We start from the raw sequence: 21,040 nt of genomic DNA on the forward strand, positions 1-21,040 counted from the left end.
ATTTTACAAATGAGAAAACCACCAGATAAGCCCGTGGTTCTTTTCTGAGGGATGACAGGCAAAGATGTTTGCAGTCCCACAAACGCTCCTGGCAGCCTGCTGGGTCCCAACAGTGAGTCATGCTCCCCCGCCACCATCAGAGGCGGCAAATGAGCCCAAGTTGGGAGTGGCCTTGGGCAGTGCCAGGAGGGGTCGTGACCCAGAGCTGTGCCTCCGTAGGAGAGGCCCTGGCACTGCACCCTCAGCGCACACTGTCTCACGCTCCAGCAGCCCCATCACCACTGCCACCCAACTGGGAAACTTCTAGGAGCGGCAGCGGTGCCGCCACGTGTTTCCAAGCCAAGTCCTCTCTCCCCTTTGTTCTCCTCCCAGCGATGTTCTCTGTAATCAGTCAGGAAGGCTGCCCGGCTGGAGCCAGAGGCCAAGAAGTCTTGGAGAAAACACAACCGTCTTTCCCAACACCGTCCTTCTCTCTACTCCCGCCCACCCTGGCTCTCAGGAAAACCCAACTGGACAGATGGATACAGGACAGACCGGTGGTTCCAACTCTGCCCCCTGGCACGGAAGTCCAGCCCCCTTCTGCGTTTCCGTGGCCAGGTCACCAAATGGGTTTCAGCGGATTAGCTAAAGGGCTCACCATCGAGGCCTTTTCCACGATCACTTTTAAACTGCATGTTTCCTCTTGGACCCCGCAGCTCCACGGAGGGTGGGGACAGTGTCACCCTCGGCCTTACAAGGCTTCAGGGAACCTTACAGCTTCTGAGTTTGCAGGCACAGAAAGGAACCAGGCAATTTTCTAACTCTCTCTCCCCAAACCACACTAAACTTGTTGAAACTCCAGAGGGGGACCTCCCAAAAGAGACAAAGGACCACAGCGTTCTCATCAGTGTGCAATTCAGGTTTCCTTTATACACTTCAAGTTAGGACCTTCTCTGTGAAGAAGATGGTTGTAAACCGTCAGTCAGGCTTCAGCCTAGCAAGTCTCGGTGCTCCTTCAAAGCTGGACACTGCCAGGCTGCAGGGGACCCTTCTCAAACAGCTGGCAGAAAAGAACAGCGATGGAGTATCTGGGGACTCGGGCTCAGGAAAGTTCAACTAAGCTTTCTCTCTGCGCCTCAGTTTCCTTGGGTGTAAAATACAGGAGGTTCCGGGGCCCCTTCCATTTCCAACAGGAGTCTTGTGTGGCCCCCAGTCTAAGGCCCCTCTGGGCTTTCACTCCAGCCAGGGGTCACCAGAATTCCCTTCTTTCCCTGCCTGCCTGACCAGCTCCTGCCCAAACGCCATCTCCTCCAGGAAGCCTCCCGCAAGCCCCAGGGCCTGGGATGGCTCTTGCTGCCAATGCTGAGCCCTGCACCTCCCCCTACCCCATGAGATGTCCCCCCCCAGACATGCCCAGGATGGAGCCGATGCCTGGAACAGCCAGAGCTCCGTGAAGGTCTGCTGCAGGGAGCAGCAGAGCCAAGAAACCTCTGCACAGCTCTTCCCCCCGCCCCCCGGCAGCCTCTCCAGGAATCCCTGAATCCTGGCAAAGTATTAGCTGAGACCAGTGACCTTTGACCAGTGACCTTTGACGGAGGAGGAGGGTGGTCCCCAGAGAGTTTAAAAGAAACTCAACTGAGCCAGAGATAAAGAATGTGGGATGCCAAGGGTGGTCGGGGCTCTTATCCGGGCCTGGCCCCAGGAAGGCGGGCCTGGCTAATGACTGATGAGCCACGGGTCAGCAGAGAGGTCAGAGGTCATGGCTGGGAGCTCTGGGCCACGGGTCTGCTGGTGGAGACCCCCTGGCAGCCCTCTGCCACCAGGTGGCTGGGTTTGGAGGTGGCCTGTCCCCAGCCACAGCTGAGTCTGGAGCCTGGCAGAACCCCGTGTCTTGGGGTCCTCGGTGTCTCAGGTGGGCAGGCAGGGGTCTCTGCACACACAGCCATGGCCCTGAACACCTTCAGCCCACTCCCTTCCTCTCTGCTTTCTTCACGTCCACCTCCTACCCCATGACTGCTTTTGCCTCTTGGGCAAATTACTGTCCCCACTGCCCAGCAAGCTGGGTACCACAGCACCTGCGCAGGGGTGGAGGTGGGGGCAGTGGGAACAGGTACGCCAGGGGCGCTCCAGGTGCAAGGAGCAGGCACTGGGTGGTGCAAGGTAGGGGGGGGTCCTTGGCAACCACCAGCCAGCCTTCCTCTCCCCCAGCCCGCACCCTGGCCCCAGGGGGTGGGTGGGCGCTAGGGTGGGCAGGGTGGATGCGAGAAGGCCGGCAGCAGGATGTGTCTGCAGGGATCCGTCTTTAAAACAAATCCCCACGTCAGCGAGGTGATCAGGACCGAAGCCAGGAGACGGGTCGGGGTGGGGGCGGGAAGCGTCGCCGGGGCCTAGCGGCAGCGCAGCACACACACCCTGACGACCGCGGAGGGGCGCAGCGCCGGTCGACGCTCCCGGGCGCCGGCAGCTCTAAAAGTCGCACGGGGCGCGGGTCCGGGCGGTCGCGGTGTCGGGGAGTCACTAACGTGGGGGCCGTGGGCTCTGGGCGCTCCCTACCCCCCCGGCGCGCCCCCGCGCCCCTACCTTGGGCCGCCAGCAGCGAGAGGCCGCCGAGCAGCAGCAGCGGCAGCGGGACCCGGCGCGACGGGACGGCGCGCTCCATGGGCGGCGGGCGGCGGGCGGACAAAGGCGCGGGGCGCGGGGCGCGGCTCTCGGCTCCGGACGCGGCACGCGGGCAGCGCGGGCTCCAAGCTCCAGCAGAGCCTCCACAGCCAACGCAGGGCCCCGGCCGCGCGGTTCAATTATCCCGCCCCGGAGGAGGGCGCGGCGGAGGCGGGGCCGCGGGGCGCCCGCTCCCCTCCCCCCTCGACCGCTTCCCGCCCGGGACCTCCTGGGCCCTCCCTGCTGGCACCCCAGGCCCGAGGGGCGCGCAGGCCCACGGCCGGGCTGGGAGCAGGGACCCCAGACTTCTCCCTGGTGGGGGCCGGGGAAGGGGGGCGCAGTCGGGCGGGAGGCACTCCCCCCTCACCCCTCACCCCCCCTGCGCCAGTGAAACCCGATCCCCTCCCCACCCATCGGCCGGAGGGGCGGGCTGGGTAGCAAAGGTTAGCTCCGCCCGACTCCGCCAAAAAGGAAGTCAGGCGGCGAGGGGTCCCCAGGGTCGGAGGCGCCTTCTGAGGGTGGTGACCATTCGGGGGGCTCCCTGTGGGACCCGGCCCGCAAGTAATGCCTCGAACCCGCGGTCTGCGGGTTTCGCGCCTTCGCCATCCCTGCGCGCGGGTCGCCCGGGGCTCTGCAGGTCGGTGGCTAACTCCAGGTGTGTCCCGGGCTGCGACCTGGCTCTGCCCCCAGGGGACCGCCAGTGGGGCGGGCAGCGGACAGACTCAACCAACATCCCAGCATCCGTGGAGGGTGATGAACCCGGGACACCCAACCGCGGGGAGAAAGAGATTCTTTTTGCCGGAGAGGAAGCAGCCTTTGCGCTGGGCCTGTGTAGGAGTTCATGGCTGCAACCAGTCGGTGGTTACTGAGGATGAATTAGTCCGTTGGGACCATAAATAGATTTATTTAAAAGAAGAAGAAAAACAAAAACAAAACGTGTACGGGTGAAGATGAGGGGCAACGGGATGAGACCCACAGGAACACCATTAGCCAAGTGTAGGGGGCCCCTGACCCAGCAGTCCCACTCTGGGTTTACACCCAGCGGAAAGGCATATACGTGTTGGGCAGTGTGCACCAAGAGACAGAAAGTGCTGTACCAGAGTGTTCACTGCAGCGTAGTTCATAACGGCTTCCAACAAGGAAGGCCCCAACCTCCCCAGCAGCGAAAGGAAAGCCCTGGGCAGTCAGGCTGGAGCACTACACAGCCCTGAAAAGTGAGAGCTCTACAACCCAGGCAGCTACAGGGAGGCTCTCAGACACGTCAGGAGAGTGGTGACCCTGGTGATGGGTGAGGGACTGGAGGGGGCATGAGGCAGCTTTCTCCGGGGCCAGTTAGGATGTTTTTTAAAATCTGTGTAATGGTTTCAAGGTTGGGTTCAGTGTGTGAAATTTTATGAAGCTGCTCACTTACATGAGCCCTTTTCTGAATGAATGATAGATTTAAAAATCAAAAACAACCCCACCCGGGCTGCCAGAGCGCAAGCGCCGCGCTCTAACCCGACCCTCCTCCCCGGGGTTGAAACCTGGGCGCCTCCAGGATGCCGGCTTACCACTCTCCCCTCATGGACCCTGACACGAAACTCATTGGAAACATGGCACTGTTGCCTATCAGAAGTCAGTTCAAAGGAGCCGCCCCTAGAGAGACAAAAGATACAGATATTGTGACTGAAGCTATCTATTACTTCAAGGCCAATGTCTTCTTCAAAAACTATGCAATTAAGAATGAAGCTGATAGGACCTTGATATATATAACTCTCTACATTTCTGAGTGTCTAAGGAAACTCCAAAAGTGCAATTCTAAAAGCCAAGGCGAGAAAGAAATGTATACACTGGGAATCACTAATTTTCCCATTCCCGGAGAGCCTGGTTTTCCACTTAATGCAATTTACGCCAAACCTGCGAACAAACAGGAAGATGAGGTGATGAGGACCTGCTTGCAACAGCTGAGGCAAGAGACTGGACTGAGACTTTGGGAGAAAGTTTTTAACCCTCAGAATGATAAACCCAGCAAGTGGTGGACTCGCTTTGTGAAGAGACAATTCATGAACAAGAGTCTTTCAGGACCTGGACAGTAAAGGGAGCCTTGGGCAGACACTGTCTCCACAGCTGTGGGCAGCATTTACAGCAAGATGTACACAGTTCTTTGCCTTTATTTCGTCAAGTTTTATACAGAGGAGAGAAGAGAGTGTGTCTTTACTTGAAGAGCTCTTTATCAAGAATTTGGGCTGTGGGGTGGGGAAGAATGAGTTGTTGATGGTGATTTGAAATTTCTGCAGTATTAAGCTGGTGCTTAATGAGTAATAATAAAGAAATTTTCTAACAACAAAAAAAATCAAAAACAGAAAGACAGGGCTTCCCTGGTAGCGCAGTGGTTAAGAATCCACCTGCCAGTGCAGGGGACACGGGTTCGAGCCCTGGTCCGGGAAGATCCCACATGCCGCGGAGCAACTAAGCCCGTGCACCACAGCTACTGAGCCCCCGAGCCACAACTACTGAGACTGCGCTCTAGAGCCCGTGAGCCACAACTACTGAGCCTGTGTGCCTAGAGCCTGTGAGCCACAACTACTGAGCCTGCGAGCCACCACTACTGGAGCCTGCATGCCTAGAGCCTGTGCGCCGCAACAAGAGAAGCCACCGCGATGAGAAGCCCGCGCACCGCAGCAAAGAGCAGCCCCTGCTCCACAACCAGAGAAAGCCTGCGCGCAGTGGCCAAGACCCAACACAGCCAGAAAAAAACCCCAACAACAACATAAGGACACAACACTCATCTCCCCACAGGTTACCTCCTAAGTTTGAGGTTTGCAAAGAGCCCAGAAAAGCTCATGAAAGGGGCTCACTTGCTAATGGCCTCCCGGGTTAAGGAGGCTTCCCAGAAACGGGACATGGGACCGGCCCTTGAAAGACGAGCAGTAGAGGGAGAAGGATTTCCTGGGCAGAGGGAGTAGCATCTGCAAAGTGTGGAGGCATCAGAGACCCTGAGCAGCTCAGGAAGATTATCTGGTCCATTTTGACTGGACGATGCGGGTCCCTGAAGCCCACAGATGTGCTATGGTAAAGTCCTGAAGGCAGTTGGATAAAGGGTGAGTGGGGAGCTCTGAGCTGGAGGCAGATTGGAGACTCACTAGTACTTTAATATTAATTTGATGTTCTTAAGCCATGGGAGAACCAGGGTGCCGTGGAAGGAGGTTAGAGAACCAGGGAAAGTGTAGTGTGTGTAGTAGATTATATGCTCTTATGTTATTTCATTAATACAACAGCCCCAGGAGGCTTTGGTACCCCTATTCTGCAGATGAGGAAACCAAGGCTCAGAAAGGTGAGGTCATTGGTCAAATTCTCACGACCAGTGATTGGCAGCTCTGGGATCTGAATCCAGGCCATCTGACTCCCAATCCCGGGCTCATCTGTATCCAGGGTTCTGTTCTTCACCGAACACTATAGCATAAACATTCCTCCTCTTATTAGAAATCTACATTATACATCCAGTGAGTGAATAGTATAAAAGTTGTACACACGTTGAATTAACCACTCTCCTATTATTGGACATTTAGATCATTTCAACGTTGGGGGTTATAACTCATGTTGCAGTGAAACCTGTGTGCTCTGGGCTCAGCTCCCCGCATGGATACACTAGAAGAGCAGATGCTACACCCAGGAATGGACTAATTCACATGCCCAGAGAGAGACAGGAGCTGAGCCGTGCGTGTCTCCATCTCCTCTCCAGCACGCGTATCTTTGTTTAATCTGGGCTATTTCCACAGTCAAAAGGACGGGTGTCTCGATGTTTCAATATATGTCTTTAATCATCACAGAGGTTGAACATTTTTCATATCTGCATTTCTCTTTCATAACTTTTATTCATTTATTTTTATAGTAGCAGAATTGTTTATTCCAGTGAAAAGCTAGAAAAATGCAATGTCCGACAATAGCTTATTTACGGTATGTACAATTGAATTCACCAATGTCAGTAGTCAGTGATTCAGCAGAATATTGTGCCGTAGTCGAAAGGGCTAAATACAATGCTTGAGTAGAAATAGGATCTTTGCGAACTAATATTATGTAAAAAGAAAAAGGAAAACAAGATTGAGTGTGAGTTTAGATTCACACTGCAGTTATGACTCTGTAAAAGCTATAGTCATGCAGCTAAAGATCAAAAGGGAGCTAAATGAAAGTGGATGTTGTGTTTGACTAGTGATAAGGTTGTTATTTTTAATTTTTATTTTTTAGGATACAATTGAGACAGGGAGGAAACCTGGAGTGATATAACTCCTGCACATAAACTTGACTCTGAGTTTCTTGGCAACCAAAGCAAAAATCAAATTATGATCACTTATGCAGTCCCTGTTTTCTGACCAAAGGAAATGTATCATTTTATCTGGAGAGACAAGTTTCTTTCTGGCACTAAATTCTAATCATTTTCTTTCTGGGTCTTGAGGTAAGAGTCAGGAAACTTGATAAGCTGCACATTTGCTTGTAGTTTGTGGAAGATGGAATGGTCTTCAGAGAGGTTCCACAGGGGGAATTAGGGACAAAAGGAGCCCCCCGCCACCTGGCCCCCAGTCCAGGACAAGATGACACACACCCCTCGGATTCTGCTCCAAGCAGGAAGTCATTCGTTATGTCCCGTTGTGACAGTCCAGCTTTCTCCCATCTCTGAGGAGCAGAACAAATGCTTGCCCTCCTCCACATAACAAATAATTCTCCATTTTGTTTGAAAGATCACTGTTGGCACACGTGGACTGTTTTTCCCCAAGTCAGAAAGCAAATGTCTTTGACGCTGCCCAGGCTCTGGAGGACAGGACCGCTATGTTTTCTCGCATGAAGTGCTGCTACCCACCCGGGTGGTTTTCTCAGGGCAGCGGCTGCCCTGGCCCCTGCCCACCGCTCCAGGCTCATCTTGGCCCTGCACCCCTCACGCCCTGGCAGCAGCCCCCTGGCCTTTGCACGGCTCCTAGGACACCCAAGCTCTTCCCCTCCCTTCCTGCCTCTCCGCTCGGCCAGCCGCCCCGTTCGGTCCTTCGGGTCTCAGGCGAGATGCCACCCCCTTCATGACACTGCTCCCTTCATACTCCTTTCTTTCTTTGTTAAAGTGTTGGTTTTCTCTCCACCCACTAACCCACTAGCTCCCTGAGGGCAAGGACTGTGTCTGCACACCTTGGGTGCTCAATAAATCCTGTCAAGGGACTTCCCTGGCGGTCCGGTGGTTAAGACCCCGCGCTTCCACTGCAGGGGACGAGGGAGGGTTCGATCCCTGGCTGGGGAACTAAGATCCTGCATGCCGCAGGGCACAGCCAAAAACCAGATCCTGTCTAGTGTGTGAATGCAGAAGTGGCCTTTCCAGCAGCTGGCAGTGCAGCATGGAGAGCAAGCCCGGCTTTGAGTCAGGGCCACGCCCAGCATCCAAACCTCCGCTGAGATGGGCATCCTCCCCCCCACGTGACGGCTGGGGAGCCTGTGGCTCAGGGGCGTGGCAGAGCTGGCGCCCAGTGTGGCCCCAGACGCCGCCCTCTGCCAGCCTGGGAACTGGCCCAGGGCTGCCATCCAAGCACCTCTGCTCCTGAGCCCATTCACCGCCCCCTCTGCGTCCCTGCTCCACTCCACCGGCGTCTTTCCTCGTGCGGAAGGTGTTCCTCAGAGGCGCAACCGTGTGACTAGGGGGACGCGTGCAAAAAGTCCCAACCCTTCAAGTGGGCTCCCAAAATGAGAGCTTCCAAATTGTGCCAAGTACACAAGCTGTGGAGAAGCCCTGGGCTCTCCCGGGCCTCCCACAGACGCCTCTCTCTCCTGACTCTTACGCCTTGAACCTGTGCCCCCCACGCGGCACGGCAGCCCCCATCGTCAGGACCGCCGGTGACCGGGAAGTGACCAGAAGTCCCTGCCTGGGCCCGTCTCATTCGTCCACCTCCCCGCTGACGGCGAACGATGTTGTTCCCATCCGTCCCGCACCTTTGCACGTCTCCGCCTTTGATCCCATTTCACTCTGCACGAACCCTCTTTCACAGCAGGGGGGGCAGGACCATAGCGGAGACTGCCAGCCTCACGTGCACCAGCAGCGGGGCCGGGGTGCACCCCAGCATGTCTGGGTCCTGAGCCCACGCATTCGTCACCAGCCCGCAGTGCCCACCCAGCCGGTGACAGGTGGTTGGTGAGTGAGTGTCCTGGGCTGAATTGAGTCCCCCGCAAAAGTCACAAGTCCTAACCCCCAGTTCTTCAGAATGTGACTGTATTTGGAGACCGGGCCATTGAAGAGGGGATCACATTAAATGGGGTCATTAGAGTGGTCCCCCATCCAGTAGGACTGGGGTCCTTAGAAGAAAAGGAGGTGAGGACACAGACACACACGGAGGAAAGACCATGTGAGGACACGGGGTGAGGAGAGCCGTCTACACGCCAAAGAGAGAAACCTCAGGAGGGACCAGCTCTACCAACATCTGGATCTCGAACTTCTGTCTTCCAGAACTGTGAGGAAATACCTTTCTATCGTTTCCGTCCCCCGGTCTGTGGTACTTTGTTATGCAGCACTGCAGACTGATACAGTTAGAGAGGGGTTCGGAAGAGGTATTCCGTGTCTGTGGTCAGGGACTCTGTAAATAGGCGTTGGGACCAGGGAAGGAAGCAGGTGGGGGAGCAACGAGGTCCGAGGGACTCTTATGACGTCAGCTGTCCTGGAACTCTCCGCGGATCAGAAGAAGGATTATCAGGGCAAATTCAAATAAAAAATCGCCATCGTTGAATTTTCTGTGAAAAGATAGTTCTCGAGGAGCTGTACTCTGCTTTGGAGACTATATAAAACTGCTGCCTCACACAAACGAAAGCCCAGAAAACGGAAAAGCCCGCGATGCGAGCCTGACGTGGGGGGTAGGGGCATGGTACGCGGCTGTCCTAAGAGCAGGGAAGTGGAAATGGGAAAGGTGATAGTTATAAAGATTAAAACCATTGGAGCTCCTGTGGTCAAAGAAGAAAAGAAGGGAGGAGGAGAAGCCATTCCAAGGCTGAAGCACATGTAATTTTGTTTTGACAAAATGAAACTCTAACTGCTGAGGTTCTGGAAAAACGCTCTCCGGATGCCCTGGGGGCAGCAGTGGAGGCTGGGAAGACTTGAGCTTGGGTTTTTGCTTGTTTCAGGGCAGATTTGCATTTCTTTTGTTGTTGGCCGCAGACAAAAGAATGACGATCTTGAAATTTCCTGCTAGTCCAGAAAAGTGAATGGGATTATAATAGGCATCTATCCATTTTCCACCTTTGTTTGAGAAATTCCCCACTTTAGAGCTTCACGGGGAGGCACTGCTTCCTTCCCGCTGCAGAAACTAAACCCTCACGTCCCCACACCAGCCTCCCTTAAAGCTAGGGTGCTGGCCTGTGACCAAGGCGAGCCAATCTCATGGAACTGCCCCAGATTTTGTACAGGCAGCTGGTGGTGGAAGGAAGCAAGGTTGGTGGCGAATCCATTGTGTTAGCAGTTAAAAGCAGCAGCAGCAAGAACATGGAGTTTCTGGGGTCAGTGCTGGAAGCAGAGCAAGCCGTGGCGGCCGGCGCTGAGTGGCACGGTGGTAGCTGGCTGTGACATCACCTGACCGGTTTTGTGCCCTGAATTTGGCTGTAGCCCTGGCTTTACTCCAAGTGTCCCCGGTCTAGCCCAGGTTTAGGCTTGGTCTGCAGTATTTCTGATAATTCTACAAGCTACCCAATGCCATTTCGATAAATTTCTTTCTATTGACTTCAACCAGAGTTGGTTTCCACAGCTTGCGACGAACAGTCCTGATTGCTACAGGGATTGTTACAGAATTAGTGGAGGACAGTCCCCTGAGGATGGTGGATGCTGAACAGGGGCCCTAATTTGATTGCATCTGGATGTAACATCTGGACATGATGTTGGTTGCCTCTGGGTGGGGGAAAGTTAATAACTTTGTAGTGGAATGCGAGACAGTTGGGTTGAGTTAAGCAAAAACAAGTTTGTATGTAGAGAGCAAGGGGGTGTGGGTGTATTGAGTAGCCAAGGGGTGGAACGTGGTAGGCACCTTTGAGAAATGCAGCCCAGCCCATGACTCCCTCTTCTTTGAGAGCTGCAACTATTTTTTTAATATAGACTTTACTATTTTAACCTTTTTTTTTTTTACTTTTTTTTGGCCACGCTGCACAACTTGTGGTATCTCAGATTGAACCCAGGCCGCAGCAGTGAAAGCACTGAATCCTAACCACTAGACCACCAAGGAACTCCCTGAGAGCTGCAGCTTTTATTAAAATTTTGCAGTTTTTTTTTTTAAAGTGCAGATCTTACATCTTAATTCTTTAGTTCTGAGCACTTTTTAATTTTTATTGTCATTCTGAATGGAATATTTTTCCCATCACGTTTTCTAATTTGTTACTGCTGATGGAAAGGAAAGCTATAAGTTTTTACATATTCATTATGGACAACCATGTGTACATTACGTACAATTATATTTATTGCCATGAGATTTATAATAGAAACATAAACACAAATGGAAACATAATAACTAGTATGTAATATAGAGGAATAGTTAAGTAAGTACATGACAGATCCCCACTATGGAAGATCATGTAATTTTTTTTTTTTAATTTTTATTGGAGTGTAGTTGACTTATCAGGGAACTATTAAATTTAACCTATGAAGACTGTTGCAACAGAGGTGCTTGTTTTTTAAATAAAACAAAAAAGCAGAACTTAAAATTGGATATACACCAAGCTTTGTTTTTCTGTTTTTTTTAATTAATTAATTAATTTTATTTATTTATTTTTGGCTGCATTGGGTCTTCGCTGCTGCCCGCGGGCTTTCTCTAGTTGTGGCGAGCAGGGGCTACTCTTCGTTGCGGTGCACGGGCTTCTCATTGCAGTGGCTTCTCTTGTTGCGGAGCACTGGCTCTAGGTGCGCAGGCTTTAGTAGCTGTGGCACGTGGGCTCAGTAGTTGTGGCTCGCAGGCTCTAGAGCACAGGCTCAGTAGTTGTGGTGCACGGGCTTAGTTGCTCCGTGGCATGTGGGATCTTCCTGGTCAGGGCTCAAACCCATGTCCCCTGCATTGGCAGGTGAATTCTTAACCACTGCGCCACCAGGGAAGCCCCAGGCTTTGTTATTTGTATATAAATGTGAAGACTACTGGAAGAAAAAGGCAGTGTCATTAGGACAGTGGCGTTTGCTGGTCTTTCTGCCCTGCATATTTATTCCTCTGTACATGTATTACTTTTACATTAAAGAAAAACATCTAAGACAGGCCACAGGAGTGGTTCTGTAGAATTTGTGTTTACAAAGTTGGAAGTTCTACCTCTACCTTAAGAAAACCAGGCATTGTTTCTTTGTTTTGAGTTTTTTAGGTTTATAATATACTTTTAACTGTAACCACATTGCAGAAGATTGGGAAGACGGAGAAAAAAATTTACCCATAATCTCATTCTCTTGACACAGGTAGAATGGTGGTACATTTAGTTCCAGTGTTTTATATGCGTAGTTTATGCAGCTCGTCTCGGGGCACACAGTTTGCAACCTGATTTCCTTAATTAACCTCTTCTCATAACCGCGCTCCGCGTTGCTGCAGAGCCTCCACGGCCATCCTCGCCAGTGGGGGATAGAATGCCATCAGGTTGGGGAAACATCATCAGCTCATCCCTTGTTGGAGGGTCAGGTTGATTCCAGTTTCTTTGCTGTTATAAGAAATACTGCAAGGACTGTTTATTTGTTCGTGAGCCTTTCCATATTTGGGATTATTTCTTTAGGACAGATTCCCAGAAGTCAGATGAACAGGTCAAAGGGCACATGCTGCTCTAATGAGCATCTCTTTCTAAGTTGGCCCAGACACCTGCCGTTTGCTGGAAGGACAAATGGTTCTAATTAAATAAAGGCCTGAACTTTCTTCATAGGTTCCAGCTGTGTGTACCGGGGAGTCGCTGGGGTTTTTGTGACCAGAGCAAACTTGTTAAACTAAATGGTGGGGGCAGGGTGTCTCCGTAGGTAGTGTTTTTCTAAAGGAACACAACAATCTTTTGATTGCATGGATTCATATTTTAGGACAATCTGTATAGCTGTGAGCCTTACCAAGTGTCTGCTTTGCTTAACAAGGAGCAGATCCACCAGGCCTTCCCTGAGGCCACCGTCATCCCTCCTTACAACTCAAAGTTTATGAAGCGCTTCCATCTCTCTTTGCCACAAATTGCCCCCATTCTATGGATGAGAAAACTGAGGCTGAAATAGGTGAAGGGACTTGCTGGAAGCACACAGCAATTAAGTAGCAAAACCAAAGCTCAATCTCGTCCCTCCAGCTCCAGGGCCACTTCAGAATCAATCCATGTGGGACTGGATTTGTTCATTCACAAAGATTGAGCACAGATCTGTGCCAGGCCTGGAGGTGTCCGGCCCGGCTCCCGGGAGCTCACGGTCTGGGGGAGGCCACAGGTGCCCTGAGAAGACGCAGGATTCAGGGAGCAGGGGGGCTCTCAGGCATGCGCAGCAAAAGTTTGCCAGGTGGGCAAGTAAAGAAGGAGGAGAGTGGGTGGTGCATTTGGGCAAGTGGGCCCTGGGCCTGGCTTTCAAGATACTCAGCTCCAGGTCTCCCGGATGGAGACAGTGTGTGAAGCAAGCCCTAAAGTAGATCGTCAGGATTCCCCTGTACACATAGAGCGCCAAGGGACAAGGTTAGAGGACACCACAGCCCCGTCTAGCCCCGTCTCACTCCTGGCAGCGTCTCCTGATAGCTGAGAGCAAGCTTTGACCTCACAGACTTCTGTTAAAACACTGCCTCCACCCCTCACTGGCTGGATGCCCTTAGGCAAGTCACTTACCTGCCCTGAGCTGCAGAGGCTTCTTTATAAAAAAAGGATATTGGGGGCTTCCCTGGTGGCGCAGTGGTTGAGAGTCCGCCTGCCGATGCAGGGGACACGGGTTCGTGCCCCGGTCCGGGAAGATCCCACGTGCCGCGGAGCGGCTGGGCCCGTGAGCCATGGCCGCTGAGCCTGCGCGTCTGGAGCCTGGGCTCCGCAGCGGGAGAGGCCACAGCAGTGAGAGGTCCACGTACCGCAAAAAAAAAAAGGATATTGACATCACCCTCATACCGGTGCTGGGAGGATTAACTTGGATACCTTGTGAAGCTTCTAGACTGGCGCTGGGAGGATTAACCTGGATACCTTGTGAAGCTTCTAGACCTGTGCTTTGCACACGGAACCATCTGATAAGCGTTAGCTCTGATGCAGGAGGAGACGAAGGGGGCGGGGGAGGAGGATGTAGCAGGGAGAGCTGGTCTTGGAAGACTTCATGGAAACTTGAGCTGGGAAGAGGATGAAGAATTCCATGGACAGAGGTGGGAGGGGAGAGACACCCAAGGCAGAAAGAACGACAAAGGTTTGGAGAGAGGCCTTGGCCTCTGCAGGTGGGCCTGGCGTCTCTGTATGTCTACATCCTGGTATGTCTTTATGGAGCCCTGACCAAGGGCCAGGTCCTGTGCCACGTGTCGGCACATCATCAGCTGAGGTCCTCCCAGAAGCTGGTGCGCTGGGGAGCTGCCGCTTTACAGAGGGAGGCCCTGGGGGTTGGATGACCGCCGGCATCCAGGTGCACACGGTGCTCAGGGCACAAGGTGGCCTCCTCCGATGTCTCTACCTCGGCTGCTGGGCCTGGCCCCTCACCTTCCTTCGGGCAGCCTGGCTTTGCTCAGGATGGCTTCCCGCTTCCTCTTGCCGTGTGGCCATGTGGTAGGGGTGGCCAGGAGAAGCCTTGCACGTACCACAGGCTTTACAGCAAGAAACCAGGCCAGGCCCCTGGGCTGTCCTGGAGGGCTGCGATGTTTGCAGCTGTGGCCATGACACTGCCCAGGGTCCAGTCAGCCCCACGCCCGCTGCTCCCTCCCACAGTGTTGAGACAGTGGGCGATAGCGAAGAGATCTTGCTGCAACTCTGCTACCTCCTCTCTGTCTGCAGGACCGCGTGCAGGACCTCAGACTCTGCCACATGAGGCCCCTGGACAAACTGCCCTGTTTCCTTCAGCTTCCTCTCCAGCCTCTTCTCTCTGCACACCCAGCTCACTCATCCATTCACTCGCCAAGTATTTTATTGAGCACCTACTATGTGCCAGGCACTGTCCTAGATGCAGACATGAACCAAACAGGCAAAATCCTGCCTTCGTGGAGCGGCTGCTATGGGGGAGGGAGTTTCCATTCAGACATGAAACATCCCTCCTTTGCCTGAGCTGCCATTCCCTCCCCTGAAGGCTGTCCTCCTCCTGGCAAGCCCATTCTCACGCTTCAAAAGCTGCCCCAGGTGTCCCGACTGTCTCAGGAACGGTGTAATGAGGGGGTGGGCCACCTCTGCACCGCTGCTCCTGGGCGCCCCCCCCCCCACCCCGGCCCTGGCCACAGACAGAAGCTTCGGGAGCTGAGAGACACATCTGACAAGGCAGCCAGTGACCGCTGCAGGGGGCTCCGACTTTATCTTCGGTTTTAGTTTCCATCTTAACACGAAAAGTGCAGTGTTTACCCCAACATGGGAAAAAGTCAGCCTGTGTCTTGGATTTCACAAGTTACGAGGCTGACTTCATATATGAACACACTTTACATGCTCTCGTGTTTCAGACCACCAAACACCTTTCACTCCCTCTGGGATTTGGGGGTTTGACATTGGTCGAGGTTGGGTGGTCTGTGGGCCTGGTGGGATGCAGGCCTCCTCCCCCCCGGCCCTCCTCGGGATGTCCCCGGATCCTCTGCCCTGGCTCTCTCACTGGCCAGCCTGTCCTGGCACCGACCCTTTGCCCATCTCTCTCACCACTGGGCAGGGGTCCCCTCTGCTCCTCCCAGGGACCCCAGCTCAGGAGACAGTGCACGTTTGTCCTGCGATCACCCATATATAGTGTCCCGTGCAAGCGTGAGGCATGCAGACGGGCCTGACTTGTGAATGTATCTGATCAGATCAGCCCAGCACGGCCCGGACCACCTATGCGTCCCTCCACCAGCGGCCTGAGCCTCCACAGCTGCCACCTGCTCACATCTGTGGATCCCAGGGCTCGAATGCAGACTCAGCCAACCTGTGGCCAGCTGCACACAGCGTGGCCCTGAGTCCTCGCTGACACTGTGAGATAGGGATACCGTGCCCACTTTACAGATGGAGAAACTGGGGCTCAGGGGCTCGCCAGGCGTTGTGCAGCCCCTGAGAGCCGGGCCTCGTGCTCCCCTCTCCCCAGCTCTCCTGGCTCCAAGCCTAGAGCTCCGTCTACTAAAGCATCAGGGAATGGGCAGGGAACCCACTGGGTCAACGAGGTGACTTCTCCCCACCTTCTTTAAGAGTCTCAGTGAGGAGGAAGAAGGGGCCAGACAGGTGTCCGGAAGAGCAGGGAACGGATGGGAAGTGAGGGAAGGGGCCCATTTCCAAGAACCTGGGACACCATCTTGGAATCAGTCCTCAGGCGGAGCTACACAGCCAAGCGTGGGTTTCCAAAATAATAGTTTTGAAAATTCTATAAACCACGTTTTAATCATATTAACAGAAATCAGAAGGCCAAGAAAAACGGATAACCCCACTGCCCCATCCCATTAGACTCATTTTTCCACGTTCCTCTCTAGTTCTTGTTCACTTGCACAAAGGAGTTTTACAGCTGTAATCACAGTGTCGATACAATTGCGTCTTTAGTTTTTTCACTTAAGCATGACTTGTATATATATATATATTCGTGTGTGTGTGTGTGGTATGCGGGCCTCTCACTGTTATGGCCTCTCCCGTTGCGGAGCACAGGCTCCGGACGCGCAGGCTCAGCGGCCATGGCTCACGGGCCCAGCCACTCCGCGGCATGTGGGATCTTCCCAGACCGGGACATGAACCCGTGTCCCTTGCATCGGCAGGCGGACTCTCAACCACTGCGCCACCAGGGAAGCCCATGACTTGTATTTTTAAAAAAAGCAAGTATGTGGATAAACTATGTAGGAGACATTCTTTTTCTACTTTTTAAACTGGAGTAACAGGCCAATGTTCCCATCACCTCAATTCGAAAAGCTGGGTAAATTGCAAAAATCATATTTTTAAAGGCACCAAAGAGTCATGGGAGTAATGAGGCTTAGATTAGATTAAATTCTAGCGCCGGGAGACCCTGAGAGAGGCTGACAATCTCTAACCATTGTTCTTTCTGAGGACTGAGGAGGGGGCTGCTGTTGGCTGGGAGGCTTGGCCAGAGGAAGGGGAATCCCGTTAGTATCCGGTGGTCACACGGGAAGGCGGGGCAAGAAAACTTGAGGGGGTTTGCAGGCACAGCCCATTTGTCCTGGGGGGCGCATTTGCTGAGTTCTGGAGCTGTGCAGGGGTCCAGGGAACCAGAAGGAAATTGGAAAGGCAGAGTGAGGCTCAGGACACACAAGCCCAGCCTGGGAGGAGACCTACGTCCACAATGCAGCCAGCCTCCATGTACCATGTAGTAGTGGATGTTGAAGCTACTTGGGCAGGATGTAGGAGAGCTGACTGTCCTGTAGTCTCTCGGGGCCGGGAGACAAAGCCCGGCAGGCGTCCAGTCGAAAGTTCTGGAGGGCGTGATCTGGGAACAGGGACGCCCCAGAGACAAACTGAGTATGACTCAAACTGCAACTCAGCCCCTTCCCTGCTCAGTTTCTGGTTGGACTGAGGTGAAAAGGCTCTCAAACCATTTATCCAATAGGGAGAGTTTTTTGGTTTTTTCTTTTCTTAATAAATTTATTTATTTATGGCTGCGTTGGGTCTTCATTGCTGCGCGCGGGCTTTCTTTTAGTTGTGTCGAGCGGGGGCTACTCTTCGTTGCGGTGCGTGGGCTTCTCATTGTGGTGGCTTCTCTTGTTGCAGAACACAGGCTCTAGGCACGCGGGCTCAGCAGTTGTGGTGCATGGACTTAGTTGCTCCTTGGCATGTGGGATCTTCCCGGACCAGGGCTCGAACCCGTGTCCCCTGCATTGGCAGGCAGATTCTTAAGCACTGCGCCACCATGGAAGCCCAGGGACAGTTTTGTATTTAGCTTTTTTTCACATAAGCAGGAATATTTTTAAGAGGTGAGGAGAAACCATCCCTAGAGGAGAATAAAGTCACCTGGAGCCTCCTTGCTTTCCCTACACAATGTTCAGCTTTCAATTAAAATTACTATACCTGAGAAGAGTGAAGAAAATATGACAAGGAATGAACAGAAAAGACAAGCAAAGGGTACATAACCACTGTTGATCCAGGTATGGAAGTTAGCTGACAAGAACTTTAAAATAATAATTATGCATATGTCAAGGAAACTAAAGGAAAACATAGGCAAAATAATGAAAGGTAGATTTTCAATAGGAAATTGGACACTTTAGAGAAAAAAGAACCAAATAACCAAACTGACATTCTAGAACTGGAAAATTAAGAACTCAAGGGAGAGACTTCCCTGGTGGCACAGTGGTTAAGAATCTGCCTGTCAATGCAGGGCACACGGGTTCAATCCCTGGTCCGGGGCAATCCCACATGCCAAGGAGCAACTAAGTCCATGCACCACAACTGCTGAAGCCTGCGTGCCTAGAGCCCGTGCTCCGCTACAAGAGAAGCCACCGCAATGAGAAGCCAGTGCACCTCAACAAAGAGTAGGCCCCGCTTGCTGCAACTAGAGAAAAGCCTGTGCGCACAACGAAGACCCAACACAGCCAAAGAAAAAAGAAAAAAAAAAAAAGAACTCAAGGAAAAGGTTCAACAACAGATTAGACATAATAGAACACAAGAAAAATGAAATCAAAGATAAATCAATAAAAATATGTAAATTGAAACATAGAAAAAAATAGAAGAATGGATTTTTTTTTTTTTTTTTTTTTTGTTGTGGTACGTGGCCCTCTCACTGTTGTGGCCTCTCCCGTTGCGGAGCACAGGCTCCAGATGCGCAGGCTCAGCGGCCATGGCTCACGGGCCCAGCCGCTCCGCGGCATGTGGGATCTTCCCAGACTGGGGTACAAACCTGCGTCCCCTGCATTGGCAGGCGGACTCAACCACTGCGCCACCAGGGAAGCCCAGAAGAATGGATTTTAAAAGAGGATAGAAGACCTATGGGACATAGTCAAAAGGCCCAACATACATGTAATTATAGCCCCAGAAAAACAGGGGTGGGTGTGGGCAGCAAAAGCAATACTCAGATTATGGTCAAGAATTTCCCCAAAGCAATGAAAGATGCCAACCCACAGATTCAGGAAGCTCAATTTATCCAAAACAGGGTAAACACAAAGAAAACCACATTCTAAATACCGAATAGTCAAACTGTTGAAAAACAAACACAAAGAAAAATATTTAAAGCAGCTGGGGGTATGAGTGGGGATGGGGAAAATACATTATCTTCAATAGAACCTTGATAAACTGGGGTGGGCAGAGGGAGGGGTAGTGGGGACCCAGGAACACCCTGTTCTGATCACAGAGACACAGTGATGCCTGGAGACATGGTCCCTCCCAAAGGAGCTCACAGGCTATGAATGCAACAGGATTGCAATATCATGTGATTTGTTTATGGTAGATGGTCACATGGGGAACCAGGAGACCCAGAGGAGAGGAGACAGGTAACCCAGACTGGGGGGCAGGGTAGTCTTCCCAGAGAGGGAACATCTGACTGGAGTCCTGAAGAACAGGTGAGAACCACCTGGGGAAGAGAGAAGACTGTTCTAGACGGAAGCCACCAGTAAGTCCTCTCTGCACCAACCTCCAGGCAGTAACCTCCACCCCACCGCGAAGGGCCTCCAAGACGGTAAGGTCCCCCCACCTCAGGATTCCCCAGAACTTCTCTTGGGATTCCACTGCCCCCAGCGCATTCTGAGGGAGGAACAGGGAGTAGCGCCCAGGCCACACCCAGGAACTGAGCAGCATCAGACTGCCTTCTGGCTCTTGCGGAGTGCCTTCCTCCAGGCAAGGCAGCTTCTTGGATTTCAAGGCACTACCTCTGCTCAGAGTTCCAGAAGTCCACCTTGGAAGTGAAAGCGCAGCATCCTTTGCCCTGGGGCATGGATCCTACTCTTGGGGACCCATCCTTTTAACACGCCTCTTACTGTCACATGCTTTCAAAGAATCCATTCAGCTGATATCTACTGAGCATCTAACATTGTCTGACCCTGAGCTATAGGGGCTGTAAATTAAGAAATGAATGAGTCCTATAGTCCTGCCCTTGGGGAAGGTATTTAATGAGAAACATTTGGAGGCCAGTCATTGGGCAGATTGCTTTCAAGCCAATGTACAGTAATGCTATTTCTTTTTTTTTTTTTCTTTTTCCCTTAATGGGGTTAAGCTTTAGAAGTATGTTTGGCAAGTACTTTTAACAACCTACACTGCTCCCAGCCCATGTTCATTACTGGTGTTAAAGGACACTGGAACTGGGCTTGCCTGGTGGCGCAGTGGTTGAGAGTCCGCCTGCTGATGTAGGGGATGCGGGTTCGTGCCCTGGTCCGGGAGGATCCTGCGTGCCACGGAGCGGCTGGGCCCATGAGCCATGGCCACTGGGCCTGTGCGTCTGGAACCTGTGCTCCGTGACGGGAGAGGCCACAGCGGTGAGAGGCCCGCGTACCAAAAAAAAAAAAACACTGGAACTGAGAATATCCAAAATGCATGAAAAATTTTGGAGGTATATGATCTCATAATTTATGCCTAATCTCAAATACCAGTTTTCCATGCTTAAGTTTTGGCAATTTAGAATCACAGTGGGGACATAGGCCAAACACACAAAAAAAGAAGCCCCCCCCGCAAAAAAAAAGTGTATAAATTAAAGGCTATCATTATCTATGCAAGAGTGAACCCTGAAATCAAATCTGAGACATCCCCCAGAGTATGTGTGTACTTTTTACGGCAGGTTTTATACATGTCTAATCTTTTTCTGCACACAAAAATCACTTTAATAAAACTCCTCCGCACATTCACGTTCTAGAAAGAGAGCATCTGTTGGCAATTCTGAGGTCTTATGACTTCATTCTGAAGCCAGGGATAATTCAAAATATATTTTTTAAACTGCAATGGAGAAATGAAACAACCCATAAAGATAAGAGATGCACTTTAGAGAGACAGGTAAGGATTTGTTCAGAGTTATACAGAATTAGTAAGACTTTAGATCTGATCGGCCCCACCAAAAAAAATTTTTATTTGAAACACTGAAGTCATCACCAAGACTTAAAACTAGAGGCCGTGGTGCCCTATGACCCTCTGTGCTCTAGTAGGACAACATTTTAACTCCCTTTAAAAACACCACACAGTAACCACTCATTGATCAAGTGTGTTTGGAACAAAGACAGTCCCACATGAGCTATTTTTCCCCAGTTTTGAAGCTTATCCCTTCCAGCAACAACCCTTTGCTTCTTTATTTTGACAGTGTTGAACGGAAAGATTTCCAAAATGCAGAACACATTTCCTTGCCTTTAGAAACAGGGCATGAGTTTATTTCATCATGTTTTTCTTTGATGGTTTCTAATCTCTATGCTGA

At 52.0% G+C, this 21,040-nt stretch overlaps 2 protein-coding genes across 4 annotated transcripts in view; one reads left to right on the forward strand and one right to left on the reverse strand.

Annotated features, from left to right (window-relative positions):
- Positions 1 to 3,001, reverse strand: part of FBLN1 (fibulin 1) — a 79,510-nt gene extending 76,509 nt beyond the window's left edge. For all 3 annotated transcript variants that reach the window (XR_013830397.1, XM_079936173.1, XM_079936174.1), the window contains exon 1: positions 2,560 to 3,001. Coding sequence is in view for 2 of the 3 variants with exons in the window: in XM_079936173.1 (XP_079792299.1) it covers positions 2,560 to 2,638 (79 nt within the window). In the remaining variant the exon portion in view is untranslated. The remainder of the gene's footprint in view (positions 1 to 2,559) is intronic.
- An 881-nt stretch (positions 3,002 to 3,882) lies between these two features.
- Positions 3,883 to 4,806, forward strand: LOC307194563 (actin-related protein 2/3 complex subunit 3-like). The gene has a single exon (XM_079937735.1). The coding sequence runs from the start codon at positions 4,176 to 4,178 to the stop codon at positions 4,710 to 4,712; it is 537 nt and encodes a 178-aa protein (XP_079793861.1). The 5' UTR covers positions 3,883 to 4,175; the 3' UTR covers positions 4,713 to 4,806.
- Positions 4,807 to 21,040: the final 16,234 nt, after the last annotated feature.

This window comes from Stenella coeruleoalba (genome assembly GCF_951394435.1).
Source record: "Stenella coeruleoalba genome assembly, chromosome: 11".
NCBI lineage: Eukaryota > Metazoa > Chordata > Mammalia > Artiodactyla > Delphinidae > Stenella > Stenella coeruleoalba.

Excerpts from the sequence above, each read along its gene's own strand:
- LOC307194563 (XM_079937735.1), top strand. The coding sequence starts at position 4,176 with ATGCCGGCTTACCACTCTCCCCTCATGGACCCTGACACGAAACTCATT.